The 18,645-nt window shown below is 47.8% G+C and overlaps 1 protein-coding gene across 1 annotated transcript; it reads right to left on the bottom strand.

Moving 5' to 3' along the window:
- Window positions 1-269: 269 nt before the first annotated feature.
- Window positions 270-15,461, bottom strand: RPS4X (ribosomal protein S4 X-linked). The gene is made up of 7 exons (XM_040322823.1): window positions 15,330-15,461; window positions 10,087-10,164; window positions 8,530-8,710; window positions 6,964-7,061; window positions 4,713-4,884; window positions 3,075-3,232; window positions 270-418 (listed from the first exon to the last, which is right to left on the bottom strand). The coding sequence occupies exons 1-7, from the start codon at window positions 15,330-15,332 to the stop codon at window positions 317-319; spliced, it is 792 nt and encodes a 263-aa protein (XP_040178757.1). The 5' UTR covers window positions 15,333-15,461; the 3' UTR covers window positions 270-316.
- Between the last annotated feature and the right edge of the window lie 3,184 nt (window positions 15,462-18,645).

Genomic DNA, 18,645 nt, shown 5'->3' with positions numbered 1-18,645 from the left:
AAGGGTACTTAAAATAATAAATGAATTGCTGTTCACATGCCTGGAGGACTGCAGAAAACAAGAACTGAGGGGCAGTAGCTGGCGGGGAGCTTTTACCCTTGGCGTTTCCGGTAGGGGGAGGAGCCCATCATGTGATCTTCCTGAAAGGCGCCGTGGGGAAGGAACAGATCAATGACGACATTTCACCCTTTCCCCACCTGCAGTTGCAATACCAGAGTGACCATCAAATACTGCCATACAGCATAAAAACCAGTCCGGACACACAGACCTCCAGAACAGAGTTTTATTTAATAAAGGTAGAGAACGTTGGTCGAGATTAACCGCTGGTCTGCTTGGCTGCCAGTCTCTTGTCTCTCTCCTCAGCGATGGTGAGACGGATACCCTTTCCACGTGGCAAGGAGATCCATGGCTTGTTACCCTGTAAAATGAATGGAAAAAAAAAGTACTGAAATCACAGCCTTACAGAGATGAGTAACATTTTACCAACAGGTAGTAGCAAAATACAACATAAAACAAACGCGAGTACAAGGGGTACATCTCAAATTCTTCCTGTTTTTTTCTGCCTAGTCATCTCCGGAAAGGAAGGTAGATAACCCAAAGGTCAATTTCTGCTGTGTCCGTCCATGAACGGAAGAGAAATGTGGGTTCTTGACACAGCCAAGTCAGCGATTATCTACTAGTCGGCAGAGTACTCGGTCACACGTGGATGAGAAGTGGCTTTAAGCGCAACTGCTACTCTCATAATCTACAGCACTCATTCTGCTGTAGAAATCGCCTTTGGCAGGCATAGCTCTGAAAGCGTCCTGCAAACGCGAGCAATGCACACCGCTGTGAGCTTCAAGGAGTTAAAACCGGTGGGAAGGAGGCGATACAACAGCAAAGCCAAAGTAAACCTGTGGCGGCCAATCTAAGGACATTTAAGTCTTCATATAATCATAAGCAGTAACTGAGCTTATTCAGGAGTCCTGAAGTCAGACATTCTTTAAGAAGAACTTCCACTTATCCGATACCACCACATTTGGCACCTTTTGGAGGGGGGGGGGGGGGGAAGCAGGTACCCATTTTTACAGGTACCCTGTACCCCCAGCAAATTGCATCAGCAGCTTGGCCCCCTCTTCTGTTGAGCCATTGGCGCATTGCCCAGTAGGGACCCAGCAATGAAGCCAAAAGGCTACACGCACAAGTGCCCCAGGGAGCAAGAATGCACAAGTGGGGGAGGGGGGGGTAGTCCAGAGTCGGTGGGGGACCCAAGGTTTTCGAGCTCACCTGGGTGAATGATATCCCTGCTCTTTACCCATGAACGCGTTGAGACCTAGTTTTTGGTCTAAACCAGTGGTCATCAACCCTGTCCTCAGGGCCCACTAACAGGCCAGGTTTGCAAGATAACTGAAATTCATGACAGGTGATATCATTTGCTGCTCAGTGATTGCAGTATTCTAGTCTGCATCTCCCCAAGGAAATACATAAAACCTGGCCTGTTAGTGGGCCCTGAGGACAGGGTTGATGACCACTGGTCTAAACCACCCAGATTCCCCGGTCGATGGTTCTTAACCTCAGTGCTCAAGTACCCCCAAAAGGCCATGTTTTCCTTTGCTCGGCAGATTTAAAGGGGAGTTCCAGCCTTTTAGTGTTTATAAAAAGTCAGCAGCTACAAAAAGTCAGCAGCTACAAAAAGTCAGCAGCTACAAAAAGTGTAGCTGCTGACTTTCGACACTAAACCAGCTCCACAGTCCAGCGACACGGCCGCCCGGAGCTCCGCTCCCCCATTTATAGTGGGGGGGACACACGGCTGTGACAGCTTTTGGCTTCCCGGCCGGGCACACACTGCGAATGCGCGAGTCGCGCTGCACTCTATGGACAGGTGATCTCTCCTGGGAGCCTTCATGAGTCGCTGGAGATCGTCTAAAGGGAGGGGTCGCCTAAGGTGAGAAGAAAAGTCGCCGGGGGGGCCCCTGGGTGGAAAGAGGAAGTGGGACAGGAAGTCCCCCCCCCCCCCCCCCAAGAAAAATTACATGCAAGGGGGTGAGGAGTGCTTAAAGCGTGGAACTCCGCTTTAAATCAAAAATATAATGATATGGTATTGATCAGAGCCATTTTATCCAAGGCTGGCCATACATGGGTCAAATTTCAAAAGAATTTTCTTAAAAAACCAAACAGAAATTTTGTGCGTTGTGATCCGATTGTGACACAGATTTTAAAAATGAATATCTTGTGAATATGTACCCATTTACAAAATATTCTTTTAACAGAAGGCAACATTGGCGTATTCGCTCCGAAGGTATTCCTTCAGAGCGCTGTGCCGTGAGTTCAACGCACGTGTGCGAGTGATGTCATCACGGTTCGGCCATTCAAGCTGCTGCGGCCCGCAAACCCAGAAGAAGTTAGAAGCCATGTCAGTGGTGACAGAACACACACTGGAGGGCTTCAATCCAAGATAAGCATTTCATAATGTGCTAGAGTGCCATGACATTTTCAGACATTAAGTGGTTAAATGGTACAAAATCCCCACTTTCCAGATTATACAAAATCACTCCAACCCCGCACGAGTAATCCGACACACCCAGCTAAATGCTGCCAGCAACAATCTCTTCACACTGGAGGAAAATATTTAGATATGCAACAAAACTGAACAGCGTGGTCACACTACAGCCGAGGGGAATAGAAAGCAGATGCTGCAGCCAAAGGAATGACCTCATTTACTGACTATGCCGTACACACCTAACCATGCCGTATATACAATGAAGTAACCAATGACCACCAAGTTTTAATAGAAGGGTAACCACCAGAGATGATAAAGTGCACCTGTCAGTACCCGAAAGATACCGACTGCAGGTCTAGGGGTTCAAGCATGTTTGCCCTGCAGCACCCCCCAAAAAATTACCCAACAATTCAGCTGAGAATTTGGCTGAGACCATGGAAACCGCCAATAGTCAGACTGGGACCCACAAGGAATATGCATGCTAATCTGAACCCTATACAGCTGGCAAGATGATCACATAAGTCTTGCAAAACCACCAAAAGTAAACGCTTAGCATGAACCCTACAGATGTACGACAAATCAAGGGGTAACTTACCTTGCCAATGACGAAAATATTGGAAAGCCTGGTGGCAAAGCTGTTGCCGTTGGCATCCTTCACGTGGACCACATCGAATGAGCCTGGGTGCCTCTCCCTGTTGGTGATGACACCAATACGACCCAAGTTGGCACCTCCAGTCACCATGCAGACATTAGCTAGAGAAAAGGTTAAGAAGATTAACTACTTGAAGAGCACTTTGTTTACATGTAACAATCTGTATTTGATAGACAAATTACTTGGAACCCCCTTAACATTATATATATATTTTTTTTAGCAGAGACCATAGAGAATAAAATAGCAATGATAGCATTTTTTTATGTCACACTGTATTTGCACATCAGTTTTTCAAACAATTTTCTTGAAAATAAATAAATAAATACACTAATGAATTTTATTGCAAAAAACATTGCTAACCCAATTTTTGGTTAAATATAAAAGATGCTATGCCGAGTAAATTGATACCAAACATGTCATGCTTTAAAATTGCGCATGGTCAAGGAATGGCGACAAACTGATACTCAATCTCCATAGGTGACAACTTATAAATTTACAGAGGGGGTCCATCACTAGAATTATTGCCCTTGGGCTAACATTTGCAGCCATACCACTAGGTGTGGTGTGTGTATGCGCATGCACTAAATCTCTCCTCTTGCCCACCCCAAAAAAAAAAAAAAAAATTGTCCACTTGCCGGTGTTTTTCTGGCTTATTGATTTTACCAGTGAGCCCTGGAAATAAACCAATGGTTCGTGCGGCTGGCCATGGAGATGAACAGACCAGATAGTCTCTGATCTTGGAGGACTGGAGCGACATCGCTTCAAAAACAGCCAACTTGCCAAAAACTCCAACCTGTCACTTCCAGTGACTCCAGCAATTGCAGATTTCGTTGACTTGGCCGTTCACAGAGCACCGGCAGTGTATACAGTACGGAACAAGACGAGTAAAAAAAAAAACAGTTGTCACGGCCTTGGAGGCAGCCATGTTCGTTACTAGCGGGAAAGACCAACAATGTCCACTCATACTGTGTACTGTAGCATATACGCTGCCGGTGCTCTGTGAAAACAGCCAAGATGTCGAAAACTGCAATTGCTGCTGGAGTCACCAGAAGAGATGAGGTTGGAGATTTTGGCAGAACACCGGAAGTGACGTCCAAGATCATAGAGGTGATCAGAGATGATTTGGTCTCTGTTCATCTCTATGGCCAGCCGCATGAACCATCGGATTGTTTCCTGTCCTCGCAGGTAAAAGCAGTAGGCCAGAGAAACAACGGCAAGCGGACAACCTTTCCCATTGCTTCTAAAAGCGATCCCGTGGCGAATTAGCTTCTTCATGCGAAAGACGATTGACGCCTGAAAATAAAGCTGTGGCCGATGGCTTTAGCCTTATGGTTATCCTTTGTAAACCACTTGCAAGCTGCAATGTTTATTTAAGTATAGCCATCTGCAAGCTTTTATGGATGTCGAAAAGGTATTGGGAAAAAAAAAAAAAAAAAAAAAACTCATCGATATTGGCAGCAACCAACCAAGCTGCAGCAGTTCGCCGTCTTCCCAGCTACAAAGCAGGCTGACAAAGCCGATATGACATGAAGTCACTTTAAACATTTCTACAAGTCAGCCTAGGACACACATTGCACCTACCAGTATCAAACTTGATAAAGTCTGTAATCTTGCCAGTTTCCAAGTCGATCTGAACAGTGTCGTTGACCTTGATCAATGGATCTGGGTAGCGGATGGTACGGGCGTCATGGGTCACCAGATGGGGGATTCCTTTTGTTCCCACCCAAGTTTTTCTGACTTTGCACAGTTTGTACTAAAAAGATAAAAATGTAACATTGTTAGTAACCAGCTGCTTTGTTTGGTATCTACAGCTTTTCCCAGCAATAAACTCCACCCCATGAGGATGGATTGAAGAATTGAGGAAAGAAATGTAATCCATTTTGGAATAAGGCCAACAAGATGGGGGAAAAGTGAAGCGCTGTGAATACTTCCTGGATGCACTGTATTTAAAGATGAATCCCAGATAAGGATATTTTTTACATCGTTATGTTAGTCCAGCTTAGATCAATGTATATACACCATACCTGAGAGATCCCTCTAGAAGCTGCAAATCACTGAACTAGACACCATTACTTCAGTGATCTGTGGGCAGCAGGGTGGCTGCTCAGCACAGAACACGGGAGGTCAGCCACTTGGACAAGGTGCCAGGGATTTTTAGAATTTTCTCAATGAATGCAAATCGTTTTAATTGGATGAGATGGAGAGGCGACATTGTGCTCTCTGCCTTATCCAGAGTGTTTTGCATTCACTGAGAAAAAGCAAAGCATTTTCCGAATGGTGCCCAGAGGGTGTCAACCTGCATTCAAAATGCAACAGGACGCAAATGGAGATCACTGGACTAGCAATGATTGCTGCAGTGATTTCAGGTTACTAGAGCAGTGGTTCTCCACTCATGTCCTCAGGATCCACTAACAGGCCAGATTTTATGTATTACATTGGGAAGATGCAGACTAGAATACTGCAATCACTGAGCAGCAAATGATATCACCTGTGATGTATTTCAGTTCTCTTGCAGACCTGGCCTGTTTGTGGGTCCTGAGGACGGGAGAGGAGAATCACTGATCTAGGAGGGATCCCATACATAGGAACGCCGGTAAAAATTCACACAATTGGGCCATTTGTACGTAAAACACAAACACATGAGATCAGAAATCACCTGTCCGTTTTTCAGGCGGGCCCGATAAAACACTCAATTCAACCCTACGATGCAACGATGTCAAGACTAGGGGTGCAAACGGATCGTGATCGATCCGTGATCCGAACGGGTCGACCTGTTCAGATCGGCACACAACGCGATCTGCAGAGCGCTGCCTCAGCCTTAGGAAAGGCCGCGGCTTCGGCCTAGCTCTGGAGCGGTCGGCCATCTTGGTATACCCGGCAGCGGCTGCTTAGGTGCGCGCTGACGTAATCACCCCTCCCTCCCTGCTAGTGGTTCTGAGAACATACACAGATGCCTGCGCTCAGCGCCGCCGCCAACACAGGTACCGGTAGCACATACGTTTCTGTACAAGAATAAATCCAGACATCTGCACGGTTTAGGCTGAAAAATTTCAGACTATTCAACGGCTACTTCAGTGAGGTCACAAAGGTACTCATGGCTGCAGGCCTTACTTGGGAGACTAGAAGTTTCATAGAAAAGCTTGGGTAATTCCATAATGTGCTGCTGCTTTCTGGCTGCTGGGACTTGTAACTATATGTAACTTGTAGTTCTGCATAGTTTGTGCTGATTTCCAACCACCAAGACTTAAAGCACACTACCAATCAAAATGATACACAGGGAGACTACAGATGGATATTAATTATGTAAAAATACCAAAAAATGAAGCAAGATTACTACATGGATATTACAGAAGTGGGGGAGATGGGGCAATCCGATGTATGGGGGCTCTGATGGGGGAATCTGATGTGTACATTTAATATTTTTTTTTTTTTTGCTGATCCGAGGATCGATCCGATCCGTGAGTTTTTTTGATCCGTTGCACCCCTAGTCAAGACACATTCACTGACCCCCACCATTATCTGATCCTGCCCGCAAAATCCAGACAAATGGAGGTCTATTTTGCATCCACTTGGCGGATCGGCTATATTCGGATGAAAACAGACAGGCGGTAGGATTTCATCCGATCTTTAAATACATAAGAGTGGGACTGGGTTCCTCTCCGCTCAGTGAGTAGAGACAGCTTGCTCAGAGGACCAATCCCCTGTTGAGCAAGCGGATCCCACAAAACGGAGGCACCTGTGAAAAAGGAGCCCAGACCCCCCCCCCCCCCCCCCAAGAAGAGACTTGCTCTGATGTTGAACACACTTGCCTACAAAACACTCAGATTTTTACCTTGGACTCCTCAGCTGTGATCCTGTGCACTGCGAAGCGCCCTTTAGTATCGTACACCAGACGGAAGTATTCTCCGGTTTTGTCAATGCTGATGACATCTGTAAAGTAAAGCAGATTGCTGTGTATTAGTCACACGCAGAGAAGTCTCAAGAAGCGCGCCAGAAACTGACGTATTCAACACCATTCCAAGAGCAAAACACAAAGTGACGTACCAATTGGCAATCAGAACTGTACTAGATTATCTATTGGATAATGATGCTTTTTAACTGCTTGCTGCCCAGGACATTGTAAAAAAAAAAAACCACAATATTCAGGCAGGAACCCCCATTGTTCTGGCTTCCTTTTCAATGCCATTAGGACCAACTGTGTTGCTACCTGTAATTGGTCACAGTGTTCACATGGTACAGACAGGGCCAATCACAGCTAATTTTTACCATGTGATAACCTGTGGCCAATCACAGCTAATCATAATACACCGTCTATACACACACTGTCATTCGGTAAAAATATTTGCTTTTAGCAGTGAAATTCACTGCTATAAGCAATCATAGTATGAAAAAAAAAAATCCTGATCAACTCCCCAGAGTGGTACAGTGTTACTATGGTATTTCTCTGGTCACACTATGGAAAACTGCCCGCAATGCGTAGTACCGCGGTTTCCCATTGTTTTTAATGGGAAGGAGCAGTGAAGGAGCAGTATACACACCGCTCCAAAGATGCTGCTTGCAGGAGATTTTTTTCTCTCCTGCCAGTGCAGGGCTTTCACATTGAGAAGGCTGGGCAGGAGTTTCAGGCGGTATTTAGGCGCTATGTTTAGCGCTGTACCGTCTGAAAAACTCAGTGTGACAGGGGTCTAAAGGTTTGAAAACTTGTTCACGAGTGAACAAAGGAGCAGCAGGAAACCCAATGAGATCATCCCTCTAAAGCTGGCCATAGATTTCTCTTCTCTGGCATTGAGAACAAAAATGTGCATAGACTTGAAATTTGTCCAGTCCTTGCTAAACTGGACAAATATCAATCCACCTTTGGCCAGCTTAAAGAGGTTGCATCCTCCTCTTGCACATTTTTACCTACAGGTAACCTGTAAATTAAATGAATATCTTCTAGACATGTACTGTCATGTACGTCAGCGACGCATGCGCTCTGAAGGACCGACGGATGCTGCTGGATAATCAGAGCTCCTTGCTAGAATGGAGGACTCGTGAGCATGTGCGGGAGCGACGTCATTGCGGCTCTGGCCACTCACAGCACCGGAGCCGCAAACCCAGAAGAAATGTTAAGGAAACATGTCGGCTCCCTCAGCAGTGACCAGGAGGCGGTGCGTAGCTCTTCGTTCCAAGGCAAGCATTTCATAATGAGTTAGTATGCAGTGCACACGAGATCATTCTGTCCGTTTTTTGATGAGGGCTTACAACTGCTTTAACAGATCATTTGTTTTTTGCTCTGAATGCAACTAATCTGTGTGCGGCCACCCCTTCATAACCAACCACCCCCCGGGTGCAAGTTGGACTATGTCCTGCCCTTTAAGGCTGCCCAAGCTAGAAATGGAGTGCCTGTTGTACTCACCCATGAACCCGGCTGGGTATGTAATGTCTGTGCGGACTTTGCCATCGATCTTAATGAAACGCTGCATGCAGATTTTCTTCACCTCATCCCCGGTCAGAGCGTACTTCAGCCTGTTCCTCAGAAAGATGATCAGAGGAAGACACTCTCTAAGCTTGTGGGGACCAGTGGACGGACGTGGAGCCTGCAGGGGAGAGGAGATTGTAAGTCATGTTTTGAGCAACACAATGCATTTGTAAAGCTGTACCAAAGATTTTCCTTATATCATCTTGCCTGTAGTGCAATACATGTCAACTTTGATTTAAAGCAGATCTAAACCCGATTAAAGGGGACGTTCAGTCCCCCAATCATTACACAAACCAGAGATGGGTGTGTGAAAATCCCAGAAATACTCAGACCAGTCTGTCTGGCACAAACAATCATGCCACATTCAAAGTCATTTAAATCCCCTTTCTTCCTTCCCTCAATTTGAACTTCAGCAAGTTGTCTTCACGTGTAGATGCCTAAATGCACTAAGGTCATGTGATTGGCTGATTAGCAATTGGTGTTACCAAACAATTCAACAGATGTACCCAATAAAGTGGTCGGTGGGTGTACATTAAGTCCTGCCCTCAAGCTTACCATCTAAGGTCCCCAACTCTGTACACATACTAGGGCCAATCTAGACAGGAGCAAATTAATCTACTAGCATGTCTTTGTTGTGTGTGTGTGTGTGTGTGTGTGTGTGTGTGTGTGTGTGTGTGTGTGTGTGTGTGTGTGTGTGTGTGTGTGTGTGTGGGGGGGGGGGGGGGGGGATGGACAGACATACAAAGTCCAAGCCGGTAGTGCCTATGGACCTGAACCGACAACCCTAGTACTTCTAGAGGGAAGTGCCAATCACTTAGCCACTGTGCTGCCCATGAACAACTGCCGTGTCTGCCGTGTAAACCATGGGTGCTCAACCTGTGGCCCTCCAGCCATTTCTGAACTACAAGTCCCATCATGCCTCTGGCTTTGGGAGTCAACCTTGTAACTGCCAGCCTTGCAATGCCTCATGGGATTTTTAGTTCCAGAACAGCTGGAGGGCCCCAGGTTGAGCACCCATGGTGTAGACAGTTGTCACCATCGGGAAGCTGGTCTGAAGCAATGATGTGCAGCAAGAAGTGAGTGCATGTGGACAGAAGTGGTTTGCAGGAGATCAGCAGCACTGAGATGCTGGAAACAGTAATTAAAAGGATGTAATCCAGTTCAGGTTTATTTCTCCCCAACATGTGTGGAGGTATAAGGGGAGCTCCAATATCCCCACTCTGCAGGTGTACACTGGGCAGCTGAGGTTTCTGTACTGAGCATACTCAAAGAACAGGACGACAGCTCTTAATCCCGACTAGTTATGGACAACCAGCATCACCAACTCCTGATCATGTGACCACAGTGACAGCCAATCACAGTGACTACATGATCAGCCAACCTTCCCTGGTATTTGGAACTTTTTAAAGGGACGCCAGAGCCGGCAGGATAGGGTAAAGGCCTGAGATGACTGGGATGCATGTTGAACACCCCTTAAATCTACCCCATACTTACAAAGACACCTGTCAGCTTATCCAGCATCCAGTGCTTGGGAGCAGCGACGCGCTTCAAGTGCTTCTTGGGTCCACGAGCCTTGGAGAGAGAGAAAGACAATCGTTATAAAACACATCAAGATCAATTGTACTTCATAGAAAACCTAATCTATGTCCCGTTAGTCACATTCACCCAGACTGAAGATCTTTCACCTCTTACATGTCGCTTCTTCAGCTCTCAATGAGGAATTTGTGGTTGCGACAATTCCCTCCGCTCATTATCTCTGGAGATTTGCAACTGCAATTACAATGCGGTTATAAATCTCTAGTGCCGGGACACAGAGCAGCGCCGCCAAGGCCCCATTCGCAGAAAGGCCCCATTCATGTCTATTGGGATGCAGCAGCTGCACAGACACGCTTGCTGGTTCCAACATAACAGCTGTGCGCATGCGTCTCTGAACCCGTCTCTGCAGCTGTCAAAGGGAGCAGGCGCCCCGTCCCAACAGACATGCCTGCATGTACACATGGCCCATTGCATGGGTGTACAGGTAGGTATACCTATATGAATGAGGACTTTGCAACAAATTGAGATAAAAAAATAAAAAATATAGATTTTGACTACAACTTTTCTCCAAGCAACAAAGGAACTGCAGCAAAGTCTCCAGGGTGACACGGGGCTAAATCTACATCATGTGCCACCAAACTATCCCAACATTCTGGCCTTGGAGATACAAGTTGGTGGTGAGGACCTCCTGGAACCCCAACTCCAAACTAGAGTATCCCAGCCGTACAATCTCACCCGAAGGAGGTGCAACTACCACCAGCCTGTGCCCCTCCACCAGAACACAACCTTCACACGCTGAGGGGAATTTATCAACACCGGGGGAGCTGTGCAAGGCAACCAAACAGCTTCTAGCTTTCATTTTCCAAGCTTAAAGGGGTTGTAAAGGTTTGTTTTTTATTTTCTAAATTGGTTCCTTTAAGCTAGTGCATTGTTGTTCACTTACCTTTTCCTTCCATTTCCCTTCTAAATGTTTTTTTTCCTTGTCTGAATTTCTCACTTCCTGATCCTCCTCAGTAAGCTTGCCCCCATCATCCGAGACGTTCTGGCTCGGGGATAGTTAGCGTGCTCACCCCCCGTCTTGGGACTACATCGCTGCGGGGAGACGCTGTGGTCAAGAGAGGGGGGGTGAGCACGTTGACTAACCCCCCCCAGCCAGAACGTCTCGGATGATGGGGGCAAGCTTACTGAGGAGGATCAGGAAGTGAGAAATTCAGACAAGGAAAAAAAACATTTAGAAGGCAAATGGAAGGAAAAGGTAAGTGAACCAACAATGCACTAGCTTAAAGCGGAGCTCCACCCTAAAGTGGAACTCACGCTGATCGGAACCCTCCCCCCCTCCGGTGTCACATTTGACACCTTTCAGGGGGAGGGGGGTGCAGATACCCATCTAAAGACAGGTATTTGCACCCACTTCCGGCCACAGACTGCGGGCAGGACATCACCTCCCGTCCCCCCCGTTTGTGTTCTGGGAACACTCGGCTCCCAGAGCACAGCGGGAGCCAATCGGCAGGCATAGTGCGACTCGCGCCATAGGGAACCGGGTAGTGAAGCCGGAGCGCTTCACTTCCTGGTTCCCTCACCGTGGATGGCGGGGGGGCAGCAGAGTGATGAGCGATCGCGCGTCCTCTGCTGCGGACGGCGCTGGACTCCAGGACAGGTAAGTGTCCAAATTTTAAAAAGTCAGCAGCTGCAGTATTTGTAGCTGCTGGCTTTTAATATTTTTTTTTCAGCGGACATCCGCTTTAAGGGAACCCGTTTAGAAAATAAAAAAAACGAACCTTTACAACCCCTTTAATGAGGAAGGAAGGCTGCAGGGACACTTGTACCACTCCAAAGCTGCACCGACTTTGGATGGGTGCGACTCGGATACAACTTAGACCAGCGATCATGGACAACTGTTGCATTGTAAACACCCAGGTACAACTTCATGCAACTTCTGCGGGTTAACATTGAAGCTATGGTCCTCAAGCTGCATCAAAGTCAGACCAAAGGAGTGCATGAAGTTGCTGCAGCCCCTTTCACACTTGTGCGACTTGAAATTTTCGGGAATGACTGTAAACTTGGTGTATAGACTTCTATTGGCATCAAAGTCACACCAAAGTAGTGCAGGGATTATTTTGAAGTCGGTGCGACTTGAAGACGAACAGATAAGAATGTTTCTTATTGGAGATCATGCGGGTAAGACTTATCATGCGACTGATGTCCAAAGTCACAAGGAAAGTTGCACATCAGAGTCGCATTCCATCATTTCCAATGAGTACCGTTCATATATGTGCATCTTGAAGGCACACCGACTTCATGGTCCCTGTACTACTTTGGTCTGACTTTGATGCTAGTTGAGGTCCATAAGGCCCCTTTCACACCTGTGCAACTTTTCTTGTGACTTTGGACAATTGTGAAAGGGGCCTTATGGACCTCAACTCGCATCAGTCAGACCAAAGCAGTGCAGGGACTATTTTGAAGTCGGTGTGACTTCAAGATGCACATATATGAACAGTACTCGTTAGAAATCATGGGGGTAAGACTTGTCATGCGACTCTGATGTCCAAAGTCACAAGAAAAGTCGCACAGGTGTGAAAGGGGTCTCATGGACCTCAACTCGCAAAGTCGGGACCAAAGTAGTACAGGGACTATGAAGTCGGTGTGACTTCAAGATACACATATAGGAACGGTACTCATTGGAAATTATGGCGTGCGACTTGCCATGCAACTCTGATGTCCAAAAATCACAAGAAAAGTTGCACATCAGTCGCATGACAAGTCTTACCCCCATGATCTCCAATAAGAAACATTCATATCTGTTCGTCTTCAAGTCGCACCGACAGGTGTGAAAGTGGCCCTATGGACCTCAACTCGCCTCAGACCAAAGTAGTGCAGGGACGACTCTGAAGTCGCACAGGTATGAAGGGTACTCGTCAAAAATGATGAGGGTGCAACTCGCCCTGCAACTTTGCAGTGGCAGGACGAGTCGCACAAGTGTGAAAGGTTTAAGTCACATACATGAATGGATATCATTGGAAAACATTGAGGGGGGGGGACTTGTCATGCAACTTTGATGTCCAAAGCTGCATGAAAAGTTGCACACGTGTGAATGGAGTTTAAGGCCGGTGTATTGTCACTCTGCTGCCTATCGTAGAATGCTGCCGAAGTCACGTGGCGGCCAACTGCGCATGCGCGATGCGTTCCAATGGATTTGCGACAGTACACACCAGTGAAACCTCGGTCGGCATCCAGGCTTTTTCCTTAGCCACTTTCCTCTAATTCCACGTCGCCCTGAATGCCGGGTTCGCTGGTGTGTACTGTCGTAAACCGCATCGCACTCCCGCTTTGGGAACGCGCATCGCACTCCCGCTTTGGGAACGCGCATCGCACTCCCGCTTTGGGAACGCGCATCGCACTCCCGCTTTGGGAACGCGCATCGCACTCCCGCTTTGGGAACGCGCATCGCACTCCCGCTTTGGGAACGCGCATCGCACTCCCGCTTTGGGAACGCGCATCGCACTCCCGCTTTGGGAACGCGCATCGCACTCCCGCTTTGGGAACGCGCATCGCACTCCCGCTTTGGGAACGCGCATCGCACTCCCGCTTTGGGAACGCGCATCGCACTCCCGCTTTGGGAACGCGCATCGCACTCCCGCTTTGGGAACGCGCATCGCACTCCCGCTTTGGGAACGCGCATCGCACTCCCGCTTTGGGAACGCGCATCGCACTCCCGCTTTGGGAACGCGCATCGCACTCCCGCTTTGGGAACGCGCATCGCACTCCCGCTTTGGGAACGCGCATCGCACTCCCGCTTTGGGAACGCGCATCGCACTCCCGCTTTGGGAACGCGCATCGCACTCCCGCTTTGGGAACGCGCATCGCACTCCCGCTTTGGGAACGCGCATCGCACTCCCGCTTTGGGAACGCGCATCGCACTCCCGCTTTGGGAACGCGCATCGCACTCCCGCTTTGGGAACGCGCATCGCACTCCCGCTTTGGGAACGCGCATCGCACTCCCGCTTTGGGAACGCGCATCGCACTCCCGCTTTGGGAACGCGCATCGCACTCCCGCTTTGGGAACGCGCATCGCACTCCCGCTTTGGGAACGCGCATCGCACTCCCGCTTTGGGAACGCGCATCGCACTCCCGCTTTGGGAACGCGCATCGCACTCCCGCTTTGGGAACGCGCATCGCACTCCCGCTTTGGGAACGCGCATCGCACTCCCGCTTTGGGAACGCGCATCGCACTCCCGCTTTGGGAACGCGCATCGCACTCCCGCTTTGGGAACGCGCATCGCACTCCCGCTTTGGGAACGCGCATCGCACTCCCGCTTTGGGAACGCGCATCGCACTCCCGCTTTGGGAACGCGCATCGCACTCCCGTTTTGGGAACGCGCATCGCACTCGCAGTTGGCCGCCACGTGACTTCCGCAGCATTCTACGATAGGCAGCAGACTGCGACACTACACCGGATTTCCACTAGTGCGACTCGTCATGCACCTCTGACACAAAAACGCAGCCAAACATAAGCACAGCACACACACCATGGGGCAAAACACATGGAACAAAAAGTGTCATTTTGTGACAGTTCAATAAAGTTTAGAAGGAAAAAAAAAGAAAGAAAGAAAAGAAAGTGCAACAAGTTTATTACAGCCTCATCCCAACACACACCAGCAGGCACATGTGATAGAGGAAAACACGGCCCATTGGGGTGACTGATGAGCACCCCCTACAGGGGAACATGATAATGACAGGTCCTCTAATCACAATTACCAATATACAACCGCTGTGAGAGAGCGATAGAGAAATAGAGATATACATAGATATATATCTCTCTCTATATATAGAGAGACACACACAGACGAGACAGAGAGAGAGACTCCAACATTCTCTGCTGGAGAATCCCTCCTATAACAACCAGGAAGATTCACCTCCAGGGAATGTCACTTATAAACAAGTTCCTGAGCCCAGTGTTATAATACAGCCCCTCCAATACAATACAGGACTCTCTCCCTTCCCCATCCAGCTGCGGCCTAAAGGGATCCCCTCCACAGGCCTTCCTCCCCCTCCCAGAGCCCACACACACCCCCAATACAGGCCTCCTACTCCCCGCCGGGGCCCGCGCTACATCCCCGCACGGCCGGCCGACACACACAGGCCGCCGTCACCGAGGATGGAGCCGGATTTAGGAGGCCGGAGACACAGACGAGACTTCTCACCATGGCTGCGTCGGAATAGAAAGGACCTCCCGCTTCCGGTGCTGGATGGATAAGCGTTTCGCACGGGGCGGCCGCTAGTGAAGGGACTTCCGGGATCGCGACGCTGCAGAGACCCCTGCTGGCCGGAGGGGGGAAAGGCGACACAGGAGAATTGGAGAAATACAATATTACTTATATTGGGTGGTAGACATATTTGTGTTGTTATAACTAGTATTATTATACATTTTATGAGAATTATTATTTGTAGTATTTATATATATATATATATATATATATATATATATATATATATCTATCTATCTATCTATCTATCTATCTATCTATCTATATATATATATATATATATATATATATATATATAGATATATCTATCTATATATATATAAAACTCAACGTGTGTGTGTGTGTATGTATGTATGTATGTATGTATGTATGTTCCAGCATCACGTCCAAACGGCTAAAGATATTAACATGAAACTTGGCACACATGTTACTTATATGTCAGCAACAAACATAGGATAGGTGGTTTAACCCTTACCCACCCCCATTTGCCATGGTCGGGGTTTTCCTTTAAAGTCCCATTCAACTCTATGGGAAATACATGTTACTTCATAACTTCCAAACGGCTGTAGATATTTCCATAACACTTGGTCACATGTTACTTATATGTCCACTTAAACTATAGGATAGTTAATTTATCCCTTAACTACCGCAATTTGTGAGGGTCGGGGTTTTTGTTTAAAGTCCCATGCAAATCAATGGGAAATGTATGTTCCCACATAACTTCTGTACGCCTGGAGATATTTCAATAATACCTGCTACACATATTACTTATATGCCAAATAAAAATATATGACAGTTACATTAACCCTTACCTACACCCTTATATAAAAGATGGGTATATTTATATTACTATGATTTTCCTCCCCAAAAGGTTAAGATAGGAAGACCGGGCAACGCCGGGTATTCAGCTAGTATATATATATATATATATATATTTATAAAGGTGTTTATTTTCAAGTTTTTTAAAAAGAAATAATATAAGAAAAGCAGTACAGACTGCCATTAGAACATGTAAGTGCAATCGTCAACAATGCATAAATGAACACATAGGCAGAACAGGCCGGATTCACAAAGCACTTGCGCCAACGTATCTCGAGATACGCTGCGTAAGTGCAAATATGCGCCGTCGTATCTGTGCGCCCTGCCCACAAAACTAGATACGCCTGAAAACAGGCTTCATCCCACCGACGTAACTTTCCTACGCCGGAGTAGAGTGAGCGCATATTTACGCTGGCGCTCCCGTATTTGGCGCTCCCATTGATTTTCTATTCTATTCGCATATGCAAATGAGGGAGATACGCCGATTCACGAACGTGCGTCCGTCCGACGCAGTGCGCGTAAAGTCATACATCCGGCGTAAAGTTATGCCCCATAAAGGAGGTGTAACTCAGCAGCATCTATGCAAAGGGCTGCACCAGGGAACACAAGCCATCGTATTTTACGTAGTTTACGTTGGACGTGAATATGACTAGGCGTAGGTTATGTTCACGCCGTAGGCAGTGATCCGACTTATCTAAGGCCCCATACACACGAGAGGATCCATCCGCTGGAATTGATCCGCGGACCGGCTCCAGCGGATAGATCCCCTGGTGTGTACGATCCAGCGGATCTGTTTCCGCGGATTTTTATCCCCTGGGATGGATTACCAGCGGATAAAAATTTGAAGACATGCTTTAAAATCTATCCGCTTGAATCCATCTCAACGGATTGATCCGCTGGTCTGTACAGACTCACCGGATCAATCCGTCCGAATCAATCCCCCGCATGCGTCGTAATGATTCGACGCATGCGTGGAATTCCTTATATGACAGCGTCGCACACGTCGCCGCGTCATCATCGCGGCGAAGGCGCGACACGTCATCGCGATGGGATTTCGGCGCGGATTTCAATCCGATGGTGAGTACACTCCATCGGATCAAAATCCTCGAGAGGATTTATCCGCGGAAACGGTCCGGTGGACCGTATCGCGGATAAATCCTCTCGTGTGTATGGGGCCTTAGGCAGTTGTTCCGACGTGATTGTGAGCATGCGCACTGGGATGCGTCCACGGGACGGCGCATGCGCAGTTGGCGATACGTATCTGTCTGGCACTCAGCCCATCATTTGCATGGGGTCACGCCTCATTAGCATGGCTCACGCCCACTTCCACTTACGCCGGCTTACGCCTGAGAAACCCAGCGCAGTTTTGGAAGGAAGTGCTTTGTGAATTCAGTGCTTGCCTCTCTGCGCTGCGTCGGCGTAGCGTAAAGGACATACGCTACGGCGGCATTAATATGCGCCAGTGTCTGTGAATCCGGGCCATTGTGTAGTATTTATATTTATTATTATTATTACTAGTTTAGTAGTATTCTATTATTAGTAGTATTTATATTATGATTACCATTATTAACCACTTCAGCCCCGGAAGAATTTACCCCCCTTCCTGACCAGAGCACTTTTTTTTTGCGATTCGCCACTCTTCACTTTAACTGACAATTGCGCAGTCGTGCGACTAATGCCTCGTTTCCACTGAGTGGATCGGTTCGGTACGGTACGCTATTTTGGGTGTTTCCCATTATGAAAGTGTGCCATAAAACCGAACCGTACTGCACCAATCTGGGTCTTGCTTCAGATGTGGGGCCATAGAAAATGGAACGGTTCCATTAGGGCGGAGCTACAATACATTCCACTGATTGGTGGACACGCTAGGCATTTTGTCTAAATCCTGTATGGTCCCTGATGGTCCGATTTGCAGTGGAAACGCTCACGAGAATAGACCGGTCCATTCAAACCGTTCCAAATTTACTGAACCATTCCGCTTAGTGGAAAAGAGGCATAAGGTGACCACGTGTCCTGGGCTGGCGCGGGACAGTCCCACATTTTGCAGGTCTGTCCCAGGTCCCAGGCACCTTCATTCCAGGTCAATACAGTGTTCTGGAATGAAACTGACACAGCCACCCCCACTGGACTGATCCAATGCCCCCCCCCCCCAAAAAAAGCTGCCGCATCACCGCTTTATTCACTGACAGTACTTGTCCTGGCCTGCAGAGGCACAATACCCAATGTGGTGGGCTTTTTGGGGGGCATGTTCAGTGCTCCTGTGTTGCGCGTGCACCCACCCCCCCAGCTGTGTTGTGGTTTTTGGGAAGGGGGGGTGTCCCTGAATGGCAGTTTGGAAATGTGGTCTCCCTACGTGCGACGATGTACACAAACAAAATTGATGTTTTTTTTATTAGTAATGGCGGCGATCAGCGATTTTTATCGTGACTGCAAC

This window comes from Rana temporaria, chromosome 9 (assembly GCF_905171775.1).
Source record: "Rana temporaria chromosome 9, aRanTem1.1, whole genome shotgun sequence".
NCBI lineage: Eukaryota > Metazoa > Chordata > Amphibia > Anura > Ranidae > Rana > Rana temporaria.
This window is presented reverse-complemented; position numbering and strand designations above follow the sequence as displayed.